The sequence below is a fragment of the Xiphophorus couchianus genome, chromosome 2 (genome assembly GCF_001444195.1).
Source record: "Xiphophorus couchianus chromosome 2, X_couchianus-1.0, whole genome shotgun sequence".
NCBI lineage: Eukaryota > Metazoa > Chordata > Actinopteri > Cyprinodontiformes > Poeciliidae > Xiphophorus > Xiphophorus couchianus.
Window position 1 is genome coordinate 28396302 of NC_040229.1, and position 24705 is coordinate 28421006.

Sequence of the window (24705 nt, forward strand, 5' to 3'; positions counted from 1 at the left end):
ATGAGATAATCTGAGGTTGATTGATCTTATAGATCGACAAACGATTAATTGATAACTGTCTTAAAAACTGAATTTTTGACTTCTATCAATTGGGCTGACCGTCTTTTTCCATAACATGGTGGGCTTAATTTACAAAAGAAGCACATCATTACATTTGAACATTATATGTGTTAAATACTGACTGAACAAACAAAGCCTTCTTACATTATTAAACTTCGGAAGACACCAAAATCACTCAATACTTATTGGCATTATGTCTTTTTATATCATGTCACAATTTCTCCGCTTTTCTGTCTTCATCCCATTCCTCGCCTTCATAGCAAATCAGAAAGTTTTGGTTGAGAAGCTGACGCTGCTCCGTCATAAAGCTCGGCTATGTAAGGTGATAACTTGTGGAGTTCGTCAAGTGCTTATATTTCAAAACGCAACCTTATATTGTGCATTGTTGCATCCCACAACTGGCTTCGTTTGGACCGTTTCTGGGATAGCTCCGCCATCTTTAATTGTGACCGGCTCCGCTTAAAGATGTTCGGTGGCGCCATCTGCTGGATTGCGGCCACACTGCAACATTGAAAGAGGGTCCAAGCGGACGTTATCAATCCAAATGGAACTAATTGTAATCTAATAAACATTTAAACGACAATTAATCGTAAGTCGATTAATTGTTTTTGGTTATTTGTAAAAGTTCAAGAGGCATGAATATTTTTACACTGTAACTAAACAAATTTATGACGAATCAAAGTCTCCTGTCACTACCAGACAGACCTGAATGACAGGCATCCACTCACCGAAGGGGACAAAGATCACCGTGCTTTCATAATTGTCTTGGCCACAACAAAGCCCTCCACACCCACTTTCTGTCTTGCAGGAAATGCAGGGTGAAATTCACTTTACGTCAGGCTGCCGAACTGTGCTTTACACTGTCAGAGGTGCAGAATTAATCAGATACCATAAATCTAGCTGTGCACGGATGATTAATTATCTAGAAACTTGGCGGAGGACGCATGTCTTAGAGCCGCATGATCCATTTTCGGCCACTTTTGGGATCAGCACAATCTGGAATATTTGTGGGCGAGGTGAGCCCGATGGCGAAAAGTTGTTTTCAAAAATGGTGGATCATTTTTGTGTTCTTGTTTCTCGGTTAAAAAAAAAAAAAAGAACAAAGAAAGAAACCAATTTTTGGTAAGTTCTCCTAAAGTCTTTCCTTTCACAGACATGTCAAATACAAATCCAGCAGAAATGAATGAGCCCACTCTCATCCTGTCAGAGAGAGAGAGAGGGTCTGCTGCTCTCAGATGATTCATTGTTACAGACTGAATTGTGTGGAGATATTAATCGTTTCCTGCGTGTCTGAGTGGGAAGGATTTTTTTCCCCTGGTGGCCACAATGCTTATATTATTACTCCCTCACCGACTAATTGAACACAGAAGTAGGCAGGGCTGATAATCTGCGGTTATACGAAATCAATCTCATTCGCTCATGTGCTTTTGGGGACGAATTGTTGAGCTGATTGGAGCTGGTTCAGGATTTGCCATGCTGCTTTTCACTCAGGCTCAAAGATCAGCGTGTCGATCAGACCAAATGAAGATTTTGAGCGAGGGCGATTGAGAAGAAGAGACCCTCTAGTTTTCTCACTGTGTGGTCCAGATGGGATTTACAGGAAGTACGGATTTGCCCCTCGCGCGTCACGCTCATGACATGCAGTCCAGGCCTGTGGTGGCAGGCCAGTGGGTTGTTATGGAGAGTCATTACTGGGGCATGTAATTCTGTGAAGACAGGAGCTCATCACAGGACGGAAATTCTCATAGCTGCTCTCTACTGCCACCTTCTGGCTAGACTTGAGGTCAGAATTCCTTGACATAATTTGTTTTTTGATGATTTACGGACAAAAGGATACACTTGCAGGTTTCTGCATTAAACAAAAAACTCAACTATTTGGAATAATCTGACAACTTCTATGTTTAAAACAATATTTAATATATTTATAACAACTGGGAATCATAGCTTAACTATAGTTTTCGCAGCCACTTAACCGTAATTGTTATGGTCTTAATTTTTGCTACTGTAAACATTGAAAGCTTGAGGATTGTCTAGATTTGATTTTGATGCGCCCCAGCCTGGTTTTTCTGTCAATATTCAAGTGATCCTGGATGGTCATGGATTCACATATGGAGAACGATGCCGGCAGGAAGGGAAGTACCTTCATGTTGGAGTTCATCTTGACAGATTTCAGCTGTTTTGCTCTTTTTCTACCATCCTTACTGTTTGTTTGAGGAACCTGAGATTACATTTCCTTCATGTGTCTGCAATCCGGACGAATGGCTACAGTCACATGCACTTAATCCTGTTGATACTAGCAAATGTGTTCACAGACTTCATACTGAAGGTGGTTTCGTCGCTTTTACATTCGACATAGGAATCAATAATGTATCTAATTTCATAGTTATTAGGTTCCTCAGACTTTTCTCGTCTTTTCTTTCCACAGATGAGTCTGGAAATGAATCCAAACAATCCAGTTCCTTATTCTTTTTAAATAGACTGAATTTAAAAAGCGTGAAATAATATGGTGCTAACTTAAATTGTGTAAGACTGAAAATTAGATCACTTTTTGCCCTTTTTTGTTTGTTTTTGTCTTTAAAAGAGCCTCGTCTTAGTCGGATTGGATGGCCAATGTTTATGAATGTACATTTTCAAGTCTTGCCACAGTTTTCTATTTAGACTGAGGTCTGGACTTTAACTAGGCCATTCTAACATACATATATGATTTGATCTAAAGCCCACCATTGCAGCTCTGGCTGTATATGTGGACTGGTTGTCCTAAACAGCTTATTTGAACCATGACTATAATGTCACGACTCTACTGAAGGATAAAAACAAATCTGTCTACACTACTCTATAGTATGTTGTCATAAAGCAAATAATAAAATAAAAACATTGATTTTTAGTGTCTGTTTGCTTTAGTACAGTATCTGATTGTTATTAAATGGATCACTTTTCAAGATAATAATAGTTTCATTGAGGTGTAAAAAGATTTTCTGTAAACTAAGCAGATTAGTGGAGATTTATTTCTCACTGTGATAATTTCTTTATTTCTATAATATTTTGTATTTATATATTTTTTATGCAATTGTTGTTGTTGCAGCACACTGTGGCCACTCAAAACGCTGCCTTCCTGAGGTTTTTGGGGCTGTTAAAGTGATAAAAATGCTGCTATTTATTGTTTATAGAGCTCACCAATCTTCCTGATCGTTTGCATTTGGTCTCGCCGACCTCAGGGCAGCTTCGATGTGGCCTGAGCAGCTGCATCGTGAAAAGGTTCCGACTTAAGACAGGTCTGCGGTTACAAATAAAGGATCGAAAATAATCTGGATCTTCACTTGACTGTTTGAACTTCGTCTGTCAGCTGTCGTCCGTTGCTGCTGATTTAAATTTATCCGCCACGTTTCATAAGACATAATAATAGTAATGAGCTCAAGTGGAAAATAATCTGCAGAAAAGGTCTGATGATGAGAAATCAAGATGCCTCTCATGTCAGCGTTGTGGTTCGGCAGAGCAGCACAGTTGAACATTTTTCCCCTTTTGGCTCACCAGTAATTACAGATGATATGACGGACGCAGACTCTCGAACAGCAAAGCAGAATCAATACACAGTCGCACGAGTCGGTGGCCGTGCTTGCAGTCTAACTACAATTTTTTGTGTGTCTCAGTATCTCTTCAGCTCGGTAATTCATCGAGTGTGTGTACTCTGCATCCGCTTCTTTCCATCAAAGCTGCTGCTGCCATTGTAAACATCCAATGACTCCTCTGAACAGCCTGGCGTCCTCATTTACTCATGTCAAATCCCCTGGTTTCTACATTTACGCATGCCTCATCTTTAGATGTGTTTCAGATAAAACTTCAGAGCCTCTCAAAACTATCTATACCCATTTAGCGTTTTGATTTTTTTTTTTTGTCTCCTTACAAGAGCAAACTCCAGTGTGCTCCATCTATCCTTTGCACCCTAAGAAAACAACGGGTTGTCGCGTGGCGCCTCGCATACACAGACCTAATTAATATGTTATTAGTGTGCAATCCCACTCGATTTTAATCTCTCCACACTGCTCAGTCTGGACTTTCTCCCATTGAAGTTTATTTCTCCGGTAGAATTTCAGCCAATCGGCGAACAGAAGGACAAGTTGTGAACGATGACATTGATTCTTCTGTTTTAGAATTGTAGTCTGTCTGTAGTTTTAGCAATGGCAGCGGAGGAAGTGAAAGAAGCCGTTCGGTTTCAAATATTGAGCATTATCGGTCATCTTGTTTGGCTCGGCACTTCTCTCTCTCTGCAGGGGAAGATGGTTGTTTACAGCACAAAAACAAATTAGAACCGCTACATGTCATCATGGCCAAACATTAGTGACTGTGTAAAATTTAAAACTTTCATCCAGACCCAGACAAACGAAGTGTAGAACGAGGTGCTACGCTAGTATTAGATCAAAGCATATTTATGCGCTAAACCCCGTCTTTGGGTCTTGTCTGCGACAGTAAATCAGCAGTTCTGCTAGATAAATGATGGCATTCACTGCGCTGACATAATGCAAGGTGGTGACCTCCGGCCTGCCCCCTTTTACGGCTGCAGGGTTGTTTTCGCAGCTCTGGAACACAGGGTCCTTATTGTTGTGCTCCTCACCCAACCTCCCCCTGGTCTCTGCCTGCCCTTCATCCATGCTTGCAAACAAAGTAAGTGGAAAACATCTTGTGTTTATTCTGATCTAACCCCCAACACCCACCTCACACACACGCACACTCCCCAAAGTGCTGCTGTTTACGTCCCCCAGCTGCCCTGTAGTCCATCACTGAGTCGTCGTATCAAGTGAGAAGTGCGTTGTGTGCAGGTTCACTCTCAAGCGTGCAATTCCTCAGTCCGTCCTTTAGGGGGCAGACATGTCCCATCTTTTAAACTTTGATGAAGGGATTCTTTCTCTCCTGGTAATTTCGACTGAAAATAAAATATATTTTTAGTCGCCACCTTATTTGCTAATTAAAATCAGTAATTGTTTTTTTTTTTGTATGACTGATTCTATCACAGTGCTGCACAGTGGCGCAGTTGGTAGGACTGTTGCCTTGCAGCAAGAAGGTCCTGGGTTCGATTCCCGGCCCGGGGTCTTTCTGCACGGAGTTTGCATGTTCTCCCTGTGCATGGTGGGTTCTCTCTGGGTACTCCGGCTATTAGCATTAGTTAGTTGAAGGCATTATATTATTATTATTATTATTATAAGAAATGATAATAATAACATAATTATATGCACATTGAATTCAGTTGAACAAGTCCTTAGAAAACATGTTTCTTTATAGTTGCAGATGCATTTAGCAACAGTTCTGTTCAGTTTCTGGTGGCATCAGGCGATCAACTAATTCAGCTAACAAGTTTCTGTTTGACTTTTGTCAACCTCAGTGTGGAACATAAAATCCTTTAAGATGCTTTGTCAATTTATCTAATCTCATACTTCTTACTGAGCAATTTTTAAATGACTGAGGACGTTGAAAGTTGTAGGTCTGTGCGGCGAGGTTGGCGGAAGGTGCTGCCTGATCCGTCATGCGATCCGTTTAAATGTGTCAGCCGGGCGGCACAGCTGGAGGCCATGGAGCAGGGAGAGAGAGAGGGAGGTCACAGGTCACTCATTCATCCATTAAACGTACACCACTTGGTGAATGAGCTCTGTCACCCACACACACTGGGATGTAGAGGTGTCACCATCACTTTAAGGGACATTCAGCTGATTTTTATTCATGTCCTGGACAGTTGCCTGAACTTTACCAAACCTAGCAATTGTGCCTCTGTATCTCTGAAGGAAAACACTCTGCTTTACAATTTGACTGTAAAAATAACAATAAAAGCAATAGTAAGAAATCAGAATCTGACACACCTGTGAAAAGCACCAATTCAAACTTATTGCCCCTCGGCGTGTTTCATGGGTAATGAAGCTTAGAAAGTAGAAAGGTGCTTATCTGTATGTGTGGATGAATTGCAGCCAGTTACTTCTAAAGCCCTACAGTGTGCTTTGTGTGTGTGTGTGTGTGTGTGTGTGTGTGTGTGTGTGCGTGTAAGATACTAAAGTTAATAAAGAGTGTCATAGGATTTCAAAATGCCAATTAGAGATACTTCAATCAGCAAATTATTAGAATTGGACTAATTTCCTTTGATTTTGCCCTGATCAGTGATTAGCGGGTCAAACACAGAATAATCTGACATTATTTAATTTGACATTTAATTTTTTCAAATTTAAATCAAATCAAACTGATATCTCGCACTGCATCAACCTACAAACGGTGTTTGTGCACTTTTTGAGGGGTTAAATAAAAATCAAATAAAGGGTATAGATGGGGCTGGTCAACATGACTCAAAATAAAGTCTTGGATATTTACACACTAAATCCAATTTCTGGTTTTCAAGAGGTTTTTTTTTTTCTCCCTTTCTTTTTTTTAGGAAGAAATTACAAATGGCAGAAAATATTTTCTAAAACTTTCAACAGTTTCTATTTCAGTCCAAATAAATACAGTACAAGTAAAACGAGATGGTAGGATCTGGACGGGCTGACATCACTCTGAACTACAGAAGCCCAAGGGAACAAAACAAACCCTCAATTTCCAAAAAAATAATTTTCATAACAGTAAATGGATCTCCAGTTATGGATGTATAACATAAAGTATAAATGGGAATGGAAAATTGCTCCCTGTATCAAAGAAATCTGCTGCATTTTTCTTCTCTTGTTTTCATTTAGTTCTAAGGGGAAAATAATCCAAATTTGTCAACATTGGATTTAGCTAAAAACCAGAAATAGTTATTAATAAGAAAAAGTGCATAGATTATTTGACAGATTGTAAATATTAAACAGAGAAGCTCACTTTGTACCTAAACCAATGTTAACCCCCATTGTAATTTTATAAGTAACATCTTCTGTATTTATTAAATTAGTTGTTTTCATTTTTGATTAAATGCTCTTTCTTATTAAGCTTATCAGGACTTTCCCCTTCACATACGAAATGTGGTCTCTTTGTCTCTTAAAGTTAAGCAAATAGCTTAATGTTTATCAATTTTCTTCACTTATGATCAATTATGTACTTTATGTACATTAAACTTGAAGGCTATGACAAAAAGTTATGGAGGTAAACATTTTTTGTTTCAAATTTAAGCAAACATGACGGCATAAAAGCTTTTTCATTTTTAGTTAAAGTCATCATACAGTTAGAATTTCATCTCTGTGCCCAGATTTGAAATATTACCAACTGTACAACGCAGCTTATGTTCTCGTAGACGATATTTGCAGGATATTAGAAGAACATAATATGCAATGTCGGTGCATCCTGCGATAATATGGCATTAAAAAAAAAACTATGATATAAAACTATATCGATGACAACAAATTTGCAATGTATTGCGCAGATCTGTTCCGTGTGCTCCAAACACTGACACGGTTTGCACCAAAAGTCACTTTGCTTGTGTTTCCACTTGGGGGCGCCGTTTCCTCTGAGCGCTTCCTTCGACAGCAAGGTCGCTGACACAAAGGGCAAAGCCACCACATCTCGTTCATCTGCAGAGAACATAAACTGGGCAGGGTGGACACGCTCTCCTCCTGCATTTGTGTGATTTGAGTGGACCTGATGTCCAGAGCACATTCTCTGGTGTTTTGGAGGGTTTTCGCCTGCACAGACCCCTATTTTGCCTCTGTCGCTCTCTCTCTCTCTTTCTCTCTCCCTCCCCAGCATCCACCGGGCGGTAAGGAGAACTAGGCCGCTTAAAGATAGCTCCCGGCAGCCTCAATGCCACCTCCCAAAATATATCTGCTCATGAGAGTCATCATCTCTCTTCCTCCCTCCCCCTCTTCCTCATCCTTCTTTTACTCCATCTCCTTTTGGAGACAGAAAGCAAGAATCGACATTGGAACTTTGTTAATCGATATTCAGCATGATCTTATTATTATTATTTTTTTTTTTCATGAAAATATATTTTAGAAGCTGAAGTTTGACTTTGATTGTTCCTCAGTGGAGTGACGACTTCAAGACCGAATTCATTAAGATTAGTGCGGATTTAGAAGAGAAAGCTGTAAGAATTTTCGGGCTCATCCTTTAAATAGGAAATCTATGTTGGAGGACTCTCCTTTATTCAATTTGTTGTCCAAAACTTATGAATTTACAAAATGACCTTTATGGTTTGTTTGTTTTTTAAATTATTATTTCTTTGGATTCATATTTAATGCAGTACCAGTAAAATTTACTTAAGAAGAATCTAAAAACCCCTTTTACAGGAAAATGTTTACAGTTCACCAACCAAGAAACAAAGCCATACATGAAATTGATGATTTAAAAAGCTGAATGCATCATCTCAAATGGACTCAATATTTTTCCTGCTGCCTGGATGGCTGCGCAGGGACCAAGACTGTAACCCCCCGCATCCCGCCCGGCCCTCCCTCTCCCATTGGCCCACATCCACAGAGAATGAGGACAATAGTTTGGCTCAGAGACATGTGTGCCTAATGTAGTCCTTTTATGTGGGAAATAGGGACAGTATGGGAGTGGAAGTGAAAGGGGATCATTGCATTGCTGTTTTCCTTCCTTCGCGTGTCGCCCAGATCTCACTGACTTCTGCAATGGTGACTTTTAGATGCTATTCAGGGGGGAAAAAATAAGTTTATGAGGGGGGGAGGACCTCTGTGTGCTATGGAAAAGTGTGGAAACATTTATATTTTCATATATTGTCTGTGAATCCATCCATCCATTTTAGTCCATTTTAAAGTATGTCTTTTCTGACATAGTTGTCAGAAAAGACCTGACAACTATGGGAATTTGAGAAAAGTATGGATTTTTCAAGATTTTTGAGCGCATAGTAACTGGATTTTGTTTTGATGGTAAAAGCTAAAAAATGCAACGCTGTTCATATTGTTATGGTTGTAATAATGAAACCTTTTAACTTCTGTCCAAAACTAGGCCTTCTCCTTCTACCAGGACCTTTTTTTTACTGCCCTCACTTTAGGGCTGGGTGATACGGACCTAAAGTTGTATTGCAGTAATTTGTAGTAATATTATGATAACAATAAAAGTGACAATAAGAATGATGTATCACATCTTCTTTAGGTATTTGTATGGCCGTGGCTGCATGACACAGCAATCATAAATAGCCCTACCACTTTTTTGTATCAGTTGGTCACAAGGCAAGGCATTTATTAACATTTGTTTGACAGGAGTGTTTGGTTTGGAAATTTGTTGACAGTCTCCAAGTGAACCTCCCAGCGCTAGAGGAGGGAGCTTGAGAACGGCTGGGCAAAATTAGCGTTCGTAAATCGGATCAACCTTGAGCTAAATGCCGCTCGCTCTGCGGATATTGGAATAGCCAACATCCAACTCGAAACTAACTTCACTGCGGTCGGTAACACAGTAAAATCACCGGGATAAAGTTTGTTTTGGTCTGTGGCCTGTAAAGATGGCACGGAGCAACTGCGACACGTAAACGCCCCACAACGTCGTACGCAGTGACGTTGGTTCCAAAGCTCTATTGGCCAATAGGAGGTGGGCATAGAGGGCAGCTCTCCTCATTAACATAAAGATGCACATGGAGAAGCAGGAAAAGGAGAGGCTTGTGTAAGGAAAAGACAAAACAAAATATCTACTTTTCTTGACAAAAACGCATGTTTAGGAGAAAAGAAAAAGAAAATATATACATTTCTTTAAGGAAACTCATGTGAAAGGACAAGGAAAAACTAAATATATATTTTCACTTTTATTTCTTATGTCAGTTTTGGTCCTCCATACATGCCAACACCTTCATTGTATTCTGTGATTGAGGCTGCCGGCAGCTAGCTGCTAATGTACCGTTGCTCCCTAGCTAGCTAGCTGGCTAGCTAGCTTTTTAATTCTTTTTTAACCTTTGTAAAGGGCACAAAGCCGGGTTCTCAATTTTTACTATGCTTCATTGTAATACAGCAAGTTACCCAAACCACCCCGTATATTAATAGTTTGTTACATTTTATTCAAGGTGGCGTTGAAAAGCTCTTTAAAAGACTCGCTGTAACCAAAACATATCCCGTTTGGTGTGGCGCTCCTGAATTCTGCATCATCCCGTCCAGCCCCCCGTTTTGCATATTTCAGTTGCACATTCACACGCAACCGTACGCATACCTCTACACAACAATATCGAGGTCAGACTGAGAGACGGAGGACCCCCCCTCTTCGCCGCACACCCTCTGGCTGCCTCTCTGCGAGCGGTTCAGTCATGTAGAAGCTGCCCCATCTGCCCCAAGAGATGGCGAGAATACAGAGGCAGACAGGAGACACACACACGCATGCATGCATGCATGCATGTGCACAAATGCAAAGCAGGCAGAGGTGGAAGTGGGGAGAGAGGATGCCAGAACAAGAGAAGCATGATGGGGGGGCAGTGAAGCAGATTTGTGCAGCGTTGCCCTGAGATACAGGATGTCGTAATAAGGCAATTGGAAGAGAGAGAGAGAGGGAGAGAGAGAGACTAAGCAAAATGGAAACAGGGGAGGAGTTTGAAGCCTCAAGGAGAAAAACACGAGTTTTCCTGTCTGTGTCACAAGCCGACACCCCTCCGCCCGAGCAGAGAGTGGGACGCTCCGCCTCGCTCTGGGCTCTGTTGTTGTGCAGAGCTGCATGCACTGGGCCTGACAGAGCCGAGCCTGACAGGAAGACCTCAAGACAGAGACATGCTGCGGACCGAGAGCCGGGAAGCGGTGTCATCATCCGGTCCGACCAGCGCCGCCGCGGGGGAGAGAGACGAGGCCAAGGCGGCGGAGAGGACGGGCAGCATCAGTGAAAGCAGGAGAAAGTGAGGGGGAGAGGAGAGGCAAGGTGAAGGGAGGAAGGAAAGGGAGGGAGGAAGGAGGCTGGAGCATGAGGAGGGGCGCCTGACTGACTGACTGACTGACTGACTGACATTGCTGCTGCTTTCAGCTCTAAACACACACAAGAGGACGCAGACCGACCCAGACAAAACCGGGCTCCGTCCTCCATCTCTTCCTTCTTCTTCTTAAAGCAAGAGGATATAGAGGACGACGACGAAGAGGAGGAGAAGGAGGGGAGGCAGTAACCCTCTCCTCTCCTGCACTCAGACACACACAGCAGAGGCAGAGAGGAGAACAGCAGGAAAAGGAAAGAGAAAGGACAGGGAAGGGAGCGCGGCTTTGTGTTCTTCATTTCGCCGTCTCCTGCGGTCGCTCCGGCCGGAGAGCGGCTAACAGGCACCGCTCATGTCCGTGAACTCGGAGAAATCCTCGTCCCCTGAAAGGTAACACCTCTCTGCTGATGCTTATCGTATCACTCATCCCCCCCGTGCATGCCTAATAGGTTTTTTCTAATTAAAATTATCATTATTATTTTTGGTGTTCTCAAATCTCCCACCGCCTGCATGTTTTCACTCTTCCTTTCTCTTTCTGTCTGTGCTGGTTTCTTCCATTGTTCGAGAAACAACACTGACACATAATAATACAGCCTGATCGACATCATTTAACAGTAAAATCCCATTTACACATCTCCGAGGCTCTGACCGTAACAAACAATGCACAGACAAATATATATATACATATATATATATATATATATAGTGTCTATGATGGTGGTGCACAGAGCTTACACAGCACAGAGTGTCAACACACGTCAACATCAGCTCAGCCAGCAGCACCAATGCAAGACAACAGCTCACTACATGACGCACCAGAATGCATGCTGTTTCTGATCAGCATATATCAGCTTTAAAATGCTTCGGCCAATCAGATGAGGTATGTTCCTATGATAAAAGAGCCAACCTTGATGTAGCATGCTCTCTCACAAGGCCTGCTGTCTGTCTCCTCATCCAGCATCATGACCGTGCATAAGCCAGAATGAGATTCTAACGGTGTGAAAGAAGACCTTGAGTTAAATAAATAAATAAAATATCACCATTTTACCAGTATTTACTCACAGATTCAAACTGCTTCAAATCAGCAATTATTTCCACTGCTACTAAAACAGTAACACTAGTTCGAATAATGTGAATTATACCATTTGTTTTTACTTTGATTTTAATACGCGGCCGAAAGCAAAGTTTTAACTTTAAGGGACGGGCAATATGGCCTTAAAATTTCATTTCTTGGTATTTATGGCGGTGTCTATGGTAGTGGTTTTAGAGCGCTTTCTATGAGTTCTTTCGCTGCATAGAATCAGAGTCTTTATCCAGCTGGATACCTCAATACTCAAGTTTGACCAAGTAGTGCACGCATGCTGCTTACAATCATTTCTATATGAGAATTACATATTGTTGGCCTCATAGCGCAATTGCCTAAGTAATTTTTTGGCCAAATTGAGATAACTGCATAATATTGATCTCCTTACACTGCTACATCACCCTGCCTAATTGTCTATGTCCTCAGCACGTCAGAACACTGGCTATAGTCTAAAATCAATATTTTTCCATGTGTTTTTATTTGTTTCCATATTTTATCCCTGTCTTTTCTTGTTTTCTAACTAAAAACGTTAAAATATGACTTGGGCAATTATGCTAATGACATTTATTGATGCTCTCATGGAAACGATTGCAAAAACAGTGCAAACTGCAGAGGTCACAATCCCATGCATACTGTCAGCTTCTCTTGTTTGCAAATATTAATGATTATAGTTTCATGATCACAATATTAAAATGTTCAAATCAGAAAGAAAAAAGCAGCAAATAAAGCTTAAAATTCCTTTTAAGTCCTATTTGACATACGTAGCATTTTTATAACAGTAGGTAACAAAGCTACTTTATTCTATAAAATGACAACGTGCCTAGAAAACATAATGCTGTCCTTTGAACAGATTTTGTCAATTTGTCTGACTGTTGGTAGTAATCAGAGTTTATCAGATTTAATACCCTGCTTTTGAAAACGCTCCATATCTGTTAAGGTATCGATTATTATTGTTACTTGTAGGTAGTTGGTTAGTCAAGCGACCTGCTCAGGTAGCCATCTTGCAATCCACTACTTATCATGAACTGCGGCTTGTAGTTTGCTAGCCTGGCCATTGCCTTCCTACGCAATGCCACTCTATTCTAATCTCTCTTCACTGCTCTATGTGGGATTTCTCCCATTGTGTGGGATTTCTCCAGTAGAATTTCATCCGGGCCGAGGATCCAGACTCGATACAAAGTGAAGTGTAGAGCAAAGGACTGGTTTGTATCAGGCTAGTAGCTTGAACAATTGTAGCGTTGGGTCCACACCATGAAGTCTGTGCTTTTGAGAATGTTTCCAAAGAGGTCGATTAGTTTTTCTTGTGAGAGAAAAGTATAGTCGCCTTGTTTTAGCCAGCTGATGGAAAGTTCACAGTGAAACATGGGGCAGGTGGACAGTGGTATGTTTTCAGCGTTTTTGACGCGTCACGTGCTTTAAAGATGACTGATGCCAATCAATTGATTAATGACGTTGCCAGAGAAACCTTTGCTGACTCAGCGAATGTTAGCCTCAGTATGTCGAGCCATAGACTGGACACGGTAGAGAAGAAGTTACTCATCCGAGTCTGATTGCTAAATAAAGATCATTGTCCTCTTGAATAATTTGGATCCACTCATGCAGCCTCAAGTGATCAAAGTCAGGTTGTCCACACATTCTTAAGAAGTCTCAAATTCATGTATCTAAAATTAAGGCCTTAAAATGTCTTGAATTCATTTTAAAAATTGTACTTTGACTTTAGTTAATCAATGACCTTCAGTTTATGTTGTAGAGGCGGTACTAGCCAACTAGCTAGCTTTTTTGCGTCTCTCCTGAGTAAGTGTAAATTTACCCCAGTTGGCCGGACGACGTTCTGTCCTGATGCAGGTCTTAAAAGCCTTAAGTTTGAGTTTGTGAAACCTGCAGAAACCCTGAAAAAGAAAGGTTTTCTTTCATTTTACAAGCAAATCATTATTAAAAAAAAAAAAAGACACCCCATCAACATTGCTGCGGAAGCTTTCTGTTTGCTCATCTTCTTGGGTCAGTGGACCTAAAAAATCGAGCCTGAAATATGTGATGTGTGCAGAGTCTCCTGACTTAATTCAACAGAAACCCATGTTCATTCAGATTTAATCAGGCAAACCTCCACGTTCCTAAATTGGCGTGCGGAAGGAGCTTGATTGGACGGGTACCGGAGGGCGAGGACCCGGCAGACCGGATGACTCGGGTAGCTGCTGACGCTGATATGCTGCGGCGCGTTTTTACGACCTGAAAGTGCTGCTGCCATCCACACGGCCCTGTGCCAAAGACCCCCAGATTGGCACGCTTCAGCACATGCTGCAGTGGGTGCACAGATACGCCAAAAGTAAATGGGCACTAACAATACCAAATATGATTACACAGACAGTTGGGTGCAGAGGAGAGTGGTACTATGAAGCAGAGGGCACATGCGTCCCGTAAAAAGACTGTGTGTAGATTAGGACAAAGAAAATAGGATCTCTAATCCTCGGCACTTGCATGTCGGCTGTGTGTCAGTTTCTTTGTGGTCATATTTATGGATTTCATCACTCAGCTTGCTTAATCCTTCACCTATTGTGTGGCTTAGCGCGATCTGTAATTAAGAATACCGTCGTGTGGCAGTTAACAACTAAAGGAGACACTTGTATGCACCACTGCCCCCTTTTTTTTAACTCCAACTGCACCTCAAATGACCCCTGTAGTTAGTTCGCATTCAGACAGTCTCTTAGAGAAATTTGTGTTTAGGTACATCTCAGAATTTGCGTTTAAATGTGTAATTATTTTCACCTCGGTTATAAAGTTTTGGTTTGACGAGAAAACTCCCAGAATGTTTATGTTTGGCAAAAGACGTTTTACAAAGAAATAATTTATGAAGTTTCGAATCGCCTTCCGGTAAACTAAAACGGAAATGAACTGTAATCATTTAGGCAATTTAAATGTGACACTTTATAAGAAAATCATCTTTTTTCTTCTGCTTCCGTGATTTGAAAAAGTATGTGTTCTTATTGTACTTGCTCACATTTTGTCACGTTATGCACACAAACTTGAATCCGTTTTGCAAGGACTTTATGTGACAGACCAGAATCCTCAGTGCAGGAATTTGTATTTTGCTAATAGAGCTAATTAATAGATAAACTACAGTGGAAACAATTGCTTTGGGTAACTCTAAATAAAATCCAGTAAGACAAGAGGCCTTAAAAAATCAGTTTATATTTAGTTTTTTTTCACTTCAAAATGACTTGGGAAAATCTACGAAGTGTGGTGTGCATTTGTATCGTGCAACATGTACTCTGCTACCCTTAAATAAAATCCAGATCAGCAAATTGTGTACAGAGGTCAGTGCATATTAGGGCAGAAATGATTGATCAGATTAATTTTGATAAATCTGTTCAATCTGATGATGGATTATTGAAATGATTGTCAATTAATTTAGCAATTAATTCATAATTAATGGGAGAATATACACTGAAAAAAAGCCTTTTGCTGAAAGAACAACATATTCAGAGCATTAACGAAGTCAAAACAGTGCAAAAATATATATGATTTGTTTTTAAGATGGGGGGGGGGACTTAATTTGTAAATATGTTCTACTCAGAACTAGTCAAGTTACATAGTTTGAACTTCACCCAGTTGAAATTATGTACAAAAAACCAACTCTTATTAAGCACATTTTGCTATCCAGATTTGGTTAATCCGAAAAATAATCAACAGATTAGCCCTACACTGTACTGCTGGTAAGTCGAGCAGAAAGGGTTGAGCTTTTCACTTTTGCATAAAAAAGGCTCAAGTGGTAAAATGAAAAATCTCCAGAATGTGCCAATTTTTAAAAATTTGATTAATCTTCGGAATAATCAATCAAATAATCGATTAAAGAAAAATAATTGTTATTTGCAGCCCCCGTACATATTCTCTTTCCTCTTTGTAATTTTTTGAGCTACTTGTGTTTGTCTCTGTTACGACCCGTCTAGGGTCAGATCATAACATGAAAGGTCACTCCTCGTCCCATCCCAAGCAGCCAACGCACACAAAGTTAAACATTTTACAGTGATATTTATTAATATGTATATATATATATATATATATATATATACATATATATATATATGTATATGTCTTTGATTTAGATATGACAAAATGGAGCATATAACTTCAGAATGAGCTAGTGCCAAAACAACAAACAAAAGAAACTGTCTGAATAATAATCAACTTACCTAACTGAAAATAAATAAACCAAATGACAAAAACTTACCTCCCTAACTGAAAAAAACAGGAAAGAACTAAGGCAACATAAATGGCAGCTCACTCCTACAAACTCCAAACCAAGATGTTTAACAAACAAAACAAACAGTGTGGCCGGTTGAGATGAGCAGAGGAGGGGTCCTTCAGGAAGTCCAAGTCAGCAGCTTTTATACTCGTCACATCCGGGAAGCCACCAATCGGACGTCCCCCCGTCGTCCTCCATTTAATGACCCCAGTCGTAACGGTCTCACAAAATAAACTTTAAAAAAAACTTTGAGGTTTTGGGTTGTAATGTGACAAATGTGGGCGCTTTTAATAGGTAGGCATAGGCCTGTCCCGATAAACAATAAATCAATTAATCGCACAATAAATTAAAATTATCGACCTCATTTTAATTATTGGCCTTATCGTTTCTTCCGGCCCTTTTCTCTTTCTGTTGATGACACTGAATGAAAAAAGGCCCAACTCTGGCGCTCCCCAATCTTAGAACGGCCAACGTTGTAAGATTGTCATAAGGGGAAAATCAGGGCAAAAAATCATGTAGTGTGAACTATTGCATCAGGAAGTCGATGTGCCCATCTTCTCTATTTAAATCTAATTATTACTGAAGGGCAACATAGTATATACAGACTTCATAATCTGCACTCTTTTGGTTGAATGCAGTATTTATTTCCACTTTGGCTTTATGTTGTTTAGTTTTTATTCAAGTGCGTTTTTTGTTAATGGAGACTGAGAATCCATTTTGTTTTTGGTTGTTTTGTTTATTTTGGTTATCAGTTCCAGTGTTTAGTGTTCTTTTGAAAATAAAGTGTATCTATCTTTGGCAGGAAATCGCATGCATTATTATGTCATTTCCATTAAATCAGTGTGAAAAGGTCTTCAAACAATATTATCGTTTATCGCAATAATTTTTGAGACAATTAATTGCTCAGCAAAAGTTATCGTGACAGGCCTAGGTAGGCATATTTTCTGCAAGGTATTGTGTGATAGAAAAACACTTGCTGCTGGAATGTTATGTAGAAAAAAAAGTATATTTTCCCCTCCTTCTAGGTATGGTGGAATATAATTATGACAAATAATCTGCTATATTTTAACATTTAATCCAAAATAATTTTGTCTTTTGTTCCTGTTTTCTGTGGCCTTCTGCTCTGAAAATGAAATGGTTCTAAGCGCTGTCTGTGTAACACCATCTGAAACCTGGCCGGCGTGCGCACAAGCAGACACAAACACATCCGTGCCCAGTTCAGCAGAGCTTCGTTTGTGCTGAGGCATGTTTGTCCACAATACAATGATGTGTGTGAGACTGTCTGTGTGTGTGTGTTAAACCAAATGGATGGGCAAGTTGGGCCCGAAAAGGGCAAGATGTGGCGCAGAGACAAATGCCTTTCAAGCGATCGCATCAGGAAGACGATCCTTGTTGTGTAACCCGGCACTCGAAGACGGACGGAGGACAAGATGTGTGTGTGTGTGTGTGAGGATGTGTGTGTTTGTGAATGGATTTTTGAAGTGCTCGGCGTAAGCGGCTTCTTTTGACATGCATGTCATTTTAGATTATAACCTCCTGCTCCTTGATGGAGGGTTTATGTCCTTTGAAGAGTCTTAGACTAAGAATTAAGAGAGTCATGCTAAACATCCGAAGGTCAAAAGTTTGCAGGTTTTGCTGCAAAGCGAGGGTGCAGCTCTCGTGGTGTTATTGATGGATTGAGAAGGAGCTCTTAATGCTGTTGATCTGGTGACATTGTGCTCTTAAGCAGCGTGTTTGTACTCTCTAGTGCTTATATTTGGAAATATGATGGGATGTAGTCTATATATTTCATATGGTTTCAGAATACCGGTGTACAGTACCTTGAAAATATGTTAATAGTCCTGTTGTTTGTTTTAGTCCTTTTTTTTTTATAGGAATCTGTGCAATAGTGCAACACAAAGTGAATATTTGTGAATTGAAAGTAAAAAAATGAAAATGTCTTATTCTGAATTAATTTTGTTTTACCCACCAATAAAACACCATTGAAAATACATGAATAAATAGTTAACACATTTTGATTGATCAGTTACTGGTGTTAAATAAAAAAACAAAAACTGACAGCATTATTGTGAATGTTAGTTTTTACTATTTTTCTCAACTGTTGCGTCAATAAATATCAGTAAATTAAAAAATTAGGTGGCGTCTTGAAGAAGCCATTTCAAATGTGAATGTTTTTCAGAAACAGTATAATTTTTTGAGACATGCATGCCATTCTAAGAAGTTATAAATAGTTGGGGATGCTGTGGTGGCGCAGGGGTTAAGCACAACCCACATATGGAGGCCTTAGTCCTGGATGTGATGGGAATCACACAGTTGGTGGCAACTAGACACCATGTAAGCAACGCAGCTGTTGCCATGGCGATACCTCTGAGGTGCGTTCAAGTGATTGGTATTTGGGCACCTGATCTGCAGTGTGCCGCCCTCCCTCGTTGGGGTGTTGGTGACAATGAGGTCAAAGGTCACACTTCAATCATTGGGTGTGAAAAATGTATTAAAGGACATCAGCACGATCCTATTAAGAAGAGTTATTAGTTACTGTTTCCTGTTTATGCTGCCTTTTCAAGGTACTGGCAGAGGGATTATATAAAGCAAAATGTGTTTTATATAAAGAAACGGGATGAAAAAAACTTTTCTGCTTTACATTTGGAGTCCAATCTGTAGACTCAATAGGTTAGCAGCATTTTATGTATTTCAGGAATATTAAACCACTCACTCTCTCCTCGTCTCAGCTTTTCTATTTCTGTTGATATATTTTGTTTTGGTTTATTTTTCATTATTGACATTGGTAAAGCTAATAGTTTATGTGGCATGGTTCAAGTGTAAACATGTAGTATTATAATAATGTTACAATAACAAACTTTAATTTGGGTGTTTTCCTGCATCCTTTATATGATTGAACTGATTTATCCACTGTATGTTTTTAGCACCATACAGATGCAGTCATAAGGTCTTGATGCACTCATCAGACGTGGATGCATTCATTTTCAGCAGGCTTTAAATGGAGACCATCCCAAAAGTTTATTGTTAGCTTCAGAAACCAAGTTTGTTTGGACTCGGTTTCACCGAATAGAGTCCAAGTTTCAATCACCCGACACCCTTTCCATCCATGTTGGCATAAAACTTTGTTTTATAACAACCTGTTAAACTATTCACTGGTGTTTTGTTGTGTTCCAGTTTATAATGGTCTTGGTTATGTTTGGGGTTTTCCTTGGATGTCGTAACCACTTTCCTTTAATCTGAACGGGATAGTTGGAGTTTTTTGGAAGTGAGCTGCTCTTCTTCTTCCTCCTCCACCAGATCCACCGCCACTGCTTCCACAATGAAACAATTTGAAATTTCCTCCATTTTCTCATCCTCACCATATCTTCCACTATTTAATCTTGTATGTGTGACGGGGAAAATCCACAACAACCCCTAAAATGTGCCACCAATCCTTGTTTTAACAATTCAGCGGTCTATAACCAATACACATCCAAAAAAAGGACATTATTAGAAAAGAAAAAAAATAATAATTCAAATGAGTGTATGTAAACATGAAAGCTGTGTACCTCCAGCTTAAAATACATATTCTGAAGGAGAAAATACCTAACATCTTTGAATCCCTATTCTTCTATTTCAACTCCTCTGATGTGGGTTAGGTATTTAGCTTGCAGCAAGGGCCTTTCTCATTAGTTCACAGCTATCTGCTAGTGTTCCTGGAATGGACTTTCCACTGTAAGATATACTTGGCTGAAACAGGAAATTGAGAGAGAGAGAGTGAGCAAGCAGGGGTGGAGGAGATCGTTTTGGGATGGGAAAAAGGGGAACATGGCACAGCGATCGGCCTGTAAGAGGTTTGGTCCCACTGAGGAATTATTAAGAGATGGGCGATAAAGTGGGAAGAGGAAATATGTAAGACCCACATAGAGCGTGGAGAAAAGGAAAGGAGAAACCTCTGGAGAAACAATAGAGGGAGATAAAAGTCGGAAGAGGGAACGGGAAAACAAGGCAAAGACGAAGAGAGCGAGGGAAGATGGAGGGAGAAGATAGATGGCCCTCTGCAGACCTGCGCAGTGTGGTGGTGGGTAACGCGAGGTCAGCGGCGGACCGGCCAGAACCGATGCTGCAGCAGCGAGGCGGTGGAATGATAATGGCCTGTTTATGTTTGTGGGGAGCCATTTGTTTGCTTGTGTGGCTATGCATATGCCTGTGTGTAAAAAGATAACCTATTCTAAGACACCTCTACACTCAGACTAACAAACAATACAGAAGCATGTGTGTCCTCACAGCTGTTATTTTCAACACTAAGCCCAGTAGGACCAGGTATCCCCCCGTTTGCTGCCCAACTGGGCGTCGCATTCATCTGTTGTATCTGAAAACCCTGTTAGACTTCCTGCAGTATGCTCCAAATTGTGTGTGTGATGTATTTTCTCCCACATTAGCTCAGAGTGGGTGGGGTTTCCTTAGCTTTGATTGTGCCAGCTCAACATGCTCTCTCACACCAATTCCTCGTGTTTGACAGCCGTGACATGGCCTCCATATGTGGCATTTGTGATATTTAACTCGGTGTCTTTTGCTAATAGTTCAGCTTTCATCTTCTACAAGAAGTCTGTTCTTAGTGTTTAACAGCGGTTTCCGATCTCTGGTTTTTGCAAACTCACTTAAATTATCTTTAAGAGAATCCCAACACGACCTTTCCCTGTACATAAAACCAAAACCTGGTTCTTCTGGATGGTGGACAGGGTGTTCCTCAAAAATGCTAGATTTTACAGTTTCACGTTGTTGCCAGAAATAAGCTTATGATTATTTCTAAAATGCTATTCCAGGGCATTTTTGCTACTGAACTGCAGGTGTTGAGAACTTCATAGTTGTACACAAAGCACTCCAGCTTTATTCTTGGTTTTGGAGCAACAAGCTCTTCTGACATTTACACATGATTTCTTACTAACTACATGCATATTCATTTGCAAGTCTGATCTGAGAATAACTAATTTCGAAATACTGATGTAATTCTGCGCCACTGTCTGTGCAGCTCGACATTTTTCCAGAAAAACGCTTTTATTTCGATAAAGAAATGTGACTGATGGATTGTAGCAGCTGCATCACAGCTGATATTTGGACTGACAGTATGGTCAGCTTATTTGTCACAGAACAGTGTAGTTTTAGATCCTGTTATGCTGTTTTTCTGTATTGTTGTGGCTCAGAGGTTTGTTTACTTGAAGCAGCTTGTGGTTCCTAGATTTAACTTTAGTGAGTGCGTGCAAACTGAGAATAAACATCCTGCTTTTGACATTATGAAGCGACTTATTTGTGTTCTTGCGAGTGTACTTGTGTTTAAAAATACCCAAGTGCAGTTGCGGATTTGTAAAAGAAACTCAATAATAATAAGTAAAGTGGTCATTCCATTCGGAAGACTGGAAGATTAATACCTAAACAACAACTATAAAGTCTTTTTAAAAAAAGGCAATCGTGAAAAAACCCCAAACTAACATAAATCAACAATGCTAAGCCTGGTAGGGGCACAAGGAAAGCCTGGTGGCCCGCCAGGCTTATAATACACTGAGGCATGACTGTCTTGACATACTGACAGCTTAATATCAGGGCAGAGACAATATTTCACCTCTTTTTATTTTTAAATCCTTCTTGCAGGTGATGATGCCTATTAAAACACTTCTGGTAGCATTTCGATGCTGAATGTGAAATGCTTGGCACACACCTTCATCTTTGTATCTTCAGTTGATGAAGCTGGATCCGCGTTGGTGTTTGTAGCTCTGCTGAGGTGGTGCGTTTAGCATGTGGGTGTCGCAGCTCCATGTGACTGCTGCTGGAATTTAGAGCTGGGTCCATCTTGTCCGTCCACTGCTGTGGACTGAACCGGAGAGCGGGCAGCCGTGTTTTCTGCTCCGCCGTCCTCTTCTCTTCCCTGTCATATGGCGTTAAACTCAAGCTTGGACACCAAGAAGAGATGGGGGCTGGCTCTGTGTGTCCTTCGTCTGCGTCACAGGGCCCTCCGAATCAGGTAGACGTCGAGCTGTCGTCAGTCCGTGTGGATTCTAGTTTTACCAGTCAGGACTTGCTTCGGTATTTATATAAAAGGGTTTCTCTGCATAGATTAATGCATTTCCTTGAAAAGAATATCCAGTTTAAAGGCTGCAACCATATAGAAGCTTATTAAAGGAATAACTTTCTAAATAATTGTGTAACCATTTGAGACTATCAAGGAAGATCTCCATTCCAGTGGTACAAACTTTGTGTTGTCACATTCGTATCTGTTTGGCAAACCAGGCTTGTTCTGTCTTGTCATTTTTTTACCCTGTAGGGATGTTAGTGTTTCTAGTTATTTTAAAACTCAGACTGTACGCTGAAGTATTTATTTTTCCGTCCGTCCATCATTTTACATGTTTATCCTTGAGTACTGGTGCCTATCTCCGAGGTTAACGGTCCAGAGGCGTGGTACACCCTGGACAGATCGCCAGTCCATCACAATTTGTTTTCTTGTTGGGTTTTAAAATTTGAGTCAGTAAAATTTTGAATTTGCATCTCTAAGTTTAAACAATGCAGTTTAGAAATGTCATGGCAGACAGGGTGTAATATTCACTGATAATTATGATACATTCTGGTGATACAGGTGTATCAATTCAAAACATAAGATACATATTTCTATCATTTCATCTCAAACTAAATTTATAAAATCTATCCAGCAGAAAACTATAAAAAATTACCTTAGCCCAGTAGCAAATAGAATAGTTATATATACTGTAGGTATGCTGTCACTGCTAACATCCACTTTCTGGAGCAGTGTTTAGTTTAGTAGGTATAATTTAGAGCCTGCGTATGAAAAGTAATAATAGAGAATCGCTTCACAGGATCATAATTTTTCATCTTCAGAAATGACCTTGATGCAATAAAGACCCATAAGAGTGATGTCGATATTTAGTCAATCCAGTTAGTAATTGTATTCTCTAATTAACAAATACAAGCATTTTTGTGTTTAAAAAAAAAATTCAGATGGAAACAGAAATTAAAAGATCCTCATCATTACTTTGACATTTTAAATGTTTTTCCTTTTTTTTTTTTTTTTTGCACAACACAATTTCTAACATTAACCAGTGAAAACATTTTTGTCTCCCAGGTTGTCACGGAAACGTCACCATGTTTTTTTTTTTTTCTTTGCACCGGGCAACAATTTTATTTTACTGTTGAACTCTTAAAAAAGCCCTAAGGCAAACCTTGTCTTTACCACATGTTTCTCCAGAACACCGTACCGTCTGTTTGCTGTAGTCCCTGGCAAACCTTTAATTACAGATTAAATCACAAATCACTTTGTCTAAGCAGCTCATGGCTCATTAGTTGCTATAGACTCTGCTTATAGAAATGGATGTGACATCACAGTGCTTTGACCAAGTCACGTTCATATATAATGAAAAAAGTATTCCCTCAGTAACTTCCAGAGGGAATACCAGGTTTTTACCAGGTTCTGGGATTATTTAAATCCCACTTGAAGTGTACAAAAATATGCTCAATAGACTGTTTCCTCTTACTGTTTATAAGGGGAAGCCAAATGTCATTCAACTGTGAATACCATGTACACGCATTTTTATTCTCTCCAATAAAAACAAGTAAACATTCTCCAAAATAAAAACATACAACTATAAAGTAAACATTTAGAACATTAGCTATATATGATTAGCATTACTACCAGTGGCGGGGGAAATGGCATAAGCTCGATAAGACTTGGTCAACTAGCTTGAATGTTGACCAGAGCAACGTTTTTACCTCTGTTGCTTTCAGCAGGAGTTTAAATTCGGGTTTTTCAACAACAGAATGTTTCAGCTGCTCTTAAAGACTCATGGAGTTTGTTAGCATCTGAGTCCAGTTTGAATTGTTAGCTCGGGTTGCTAGAAGGCTACAGGCTACCGAATTTGTGCTTCAGCTTGTTTTTCTGTGTAGCAGTTATCCTAATATTGCTGCATTTTCAAGTATGCAACATAAAACCAGCTACTTACCTTAAAGCTGTTGAACAATACTGCATTGACCCATAAGTTCTGGTCGGCATGTGTCCGACAGGCTCTTCTGTTGCACTATCCCTTTATAAAAATAGTGCTGTAGAACCGAACGTGTCCTGGGGAAAAAAAAGTTGGTCGCTTATGTGTTTACATTCACGCTCCTTTTGCCTCTGAAACCTACATTGATAACTGTCAGTTATGCAAAAATAATAAAACAGAAAAGAAACAGGAAAAGAAATCAGATTTAAAAGATTTGTTTGTCGCAGAAAAATCTGCTGCAAATATGCATGTTTCAACTGAGCTAAACGGGTTTAACTCGGGTTTGCATATCAGTAGTTATTTAATGTTTTGTTTTATCTTTCAAAGGCATATAATATAAATTAAAAATACACGGCTAACCGCATTACAAAAAGAGGCGCCGTGTAGGTGTTCATAATAGCGTTTTACATACTTGCGCATGGCTAGTATGCCCTCAGTAGATGTGGGCAACTATAACAATAAAACG

The 24705-nt window shown here is 40.0% G+C and overlaps 1 protein-coding gene across 7 annotated transcripts in view; it reads left to right on the forward strand.

Moving 5' to 3' along the window:
• srpk2 (SRSF protein kinase 2) overlaps positions 1-24705 on the forward strand; it is a 69397-nt gene that overhangs the window by 6982 nt on the left and 37710 nt on the right. For 4 of the 7 annotated variants that reach the window (XR_003598633.1, XM_028041657.1, XM_028041650.1 and 1 more), the window contains exon 1: positions 22110-22213. The exons of 2 other annotated variants lie outside the window; for them this stretch is intronic. Coding sequence is in view for 4 of the 5 variants with exons in the window: in XM_028041657.1 (XP_027897458.1) it covers positions 22125-22213 (89 nt within the window). In the remaining variant the exon portion in view is untranslated. Of the gene's footprint in view, positions 1-10559; positions 11282-22109; positions 22214-24705 lie in introns of those variants that run through there. One more of the 7 variants, XM_028041690.1, reaches the window with a different exon arrangement.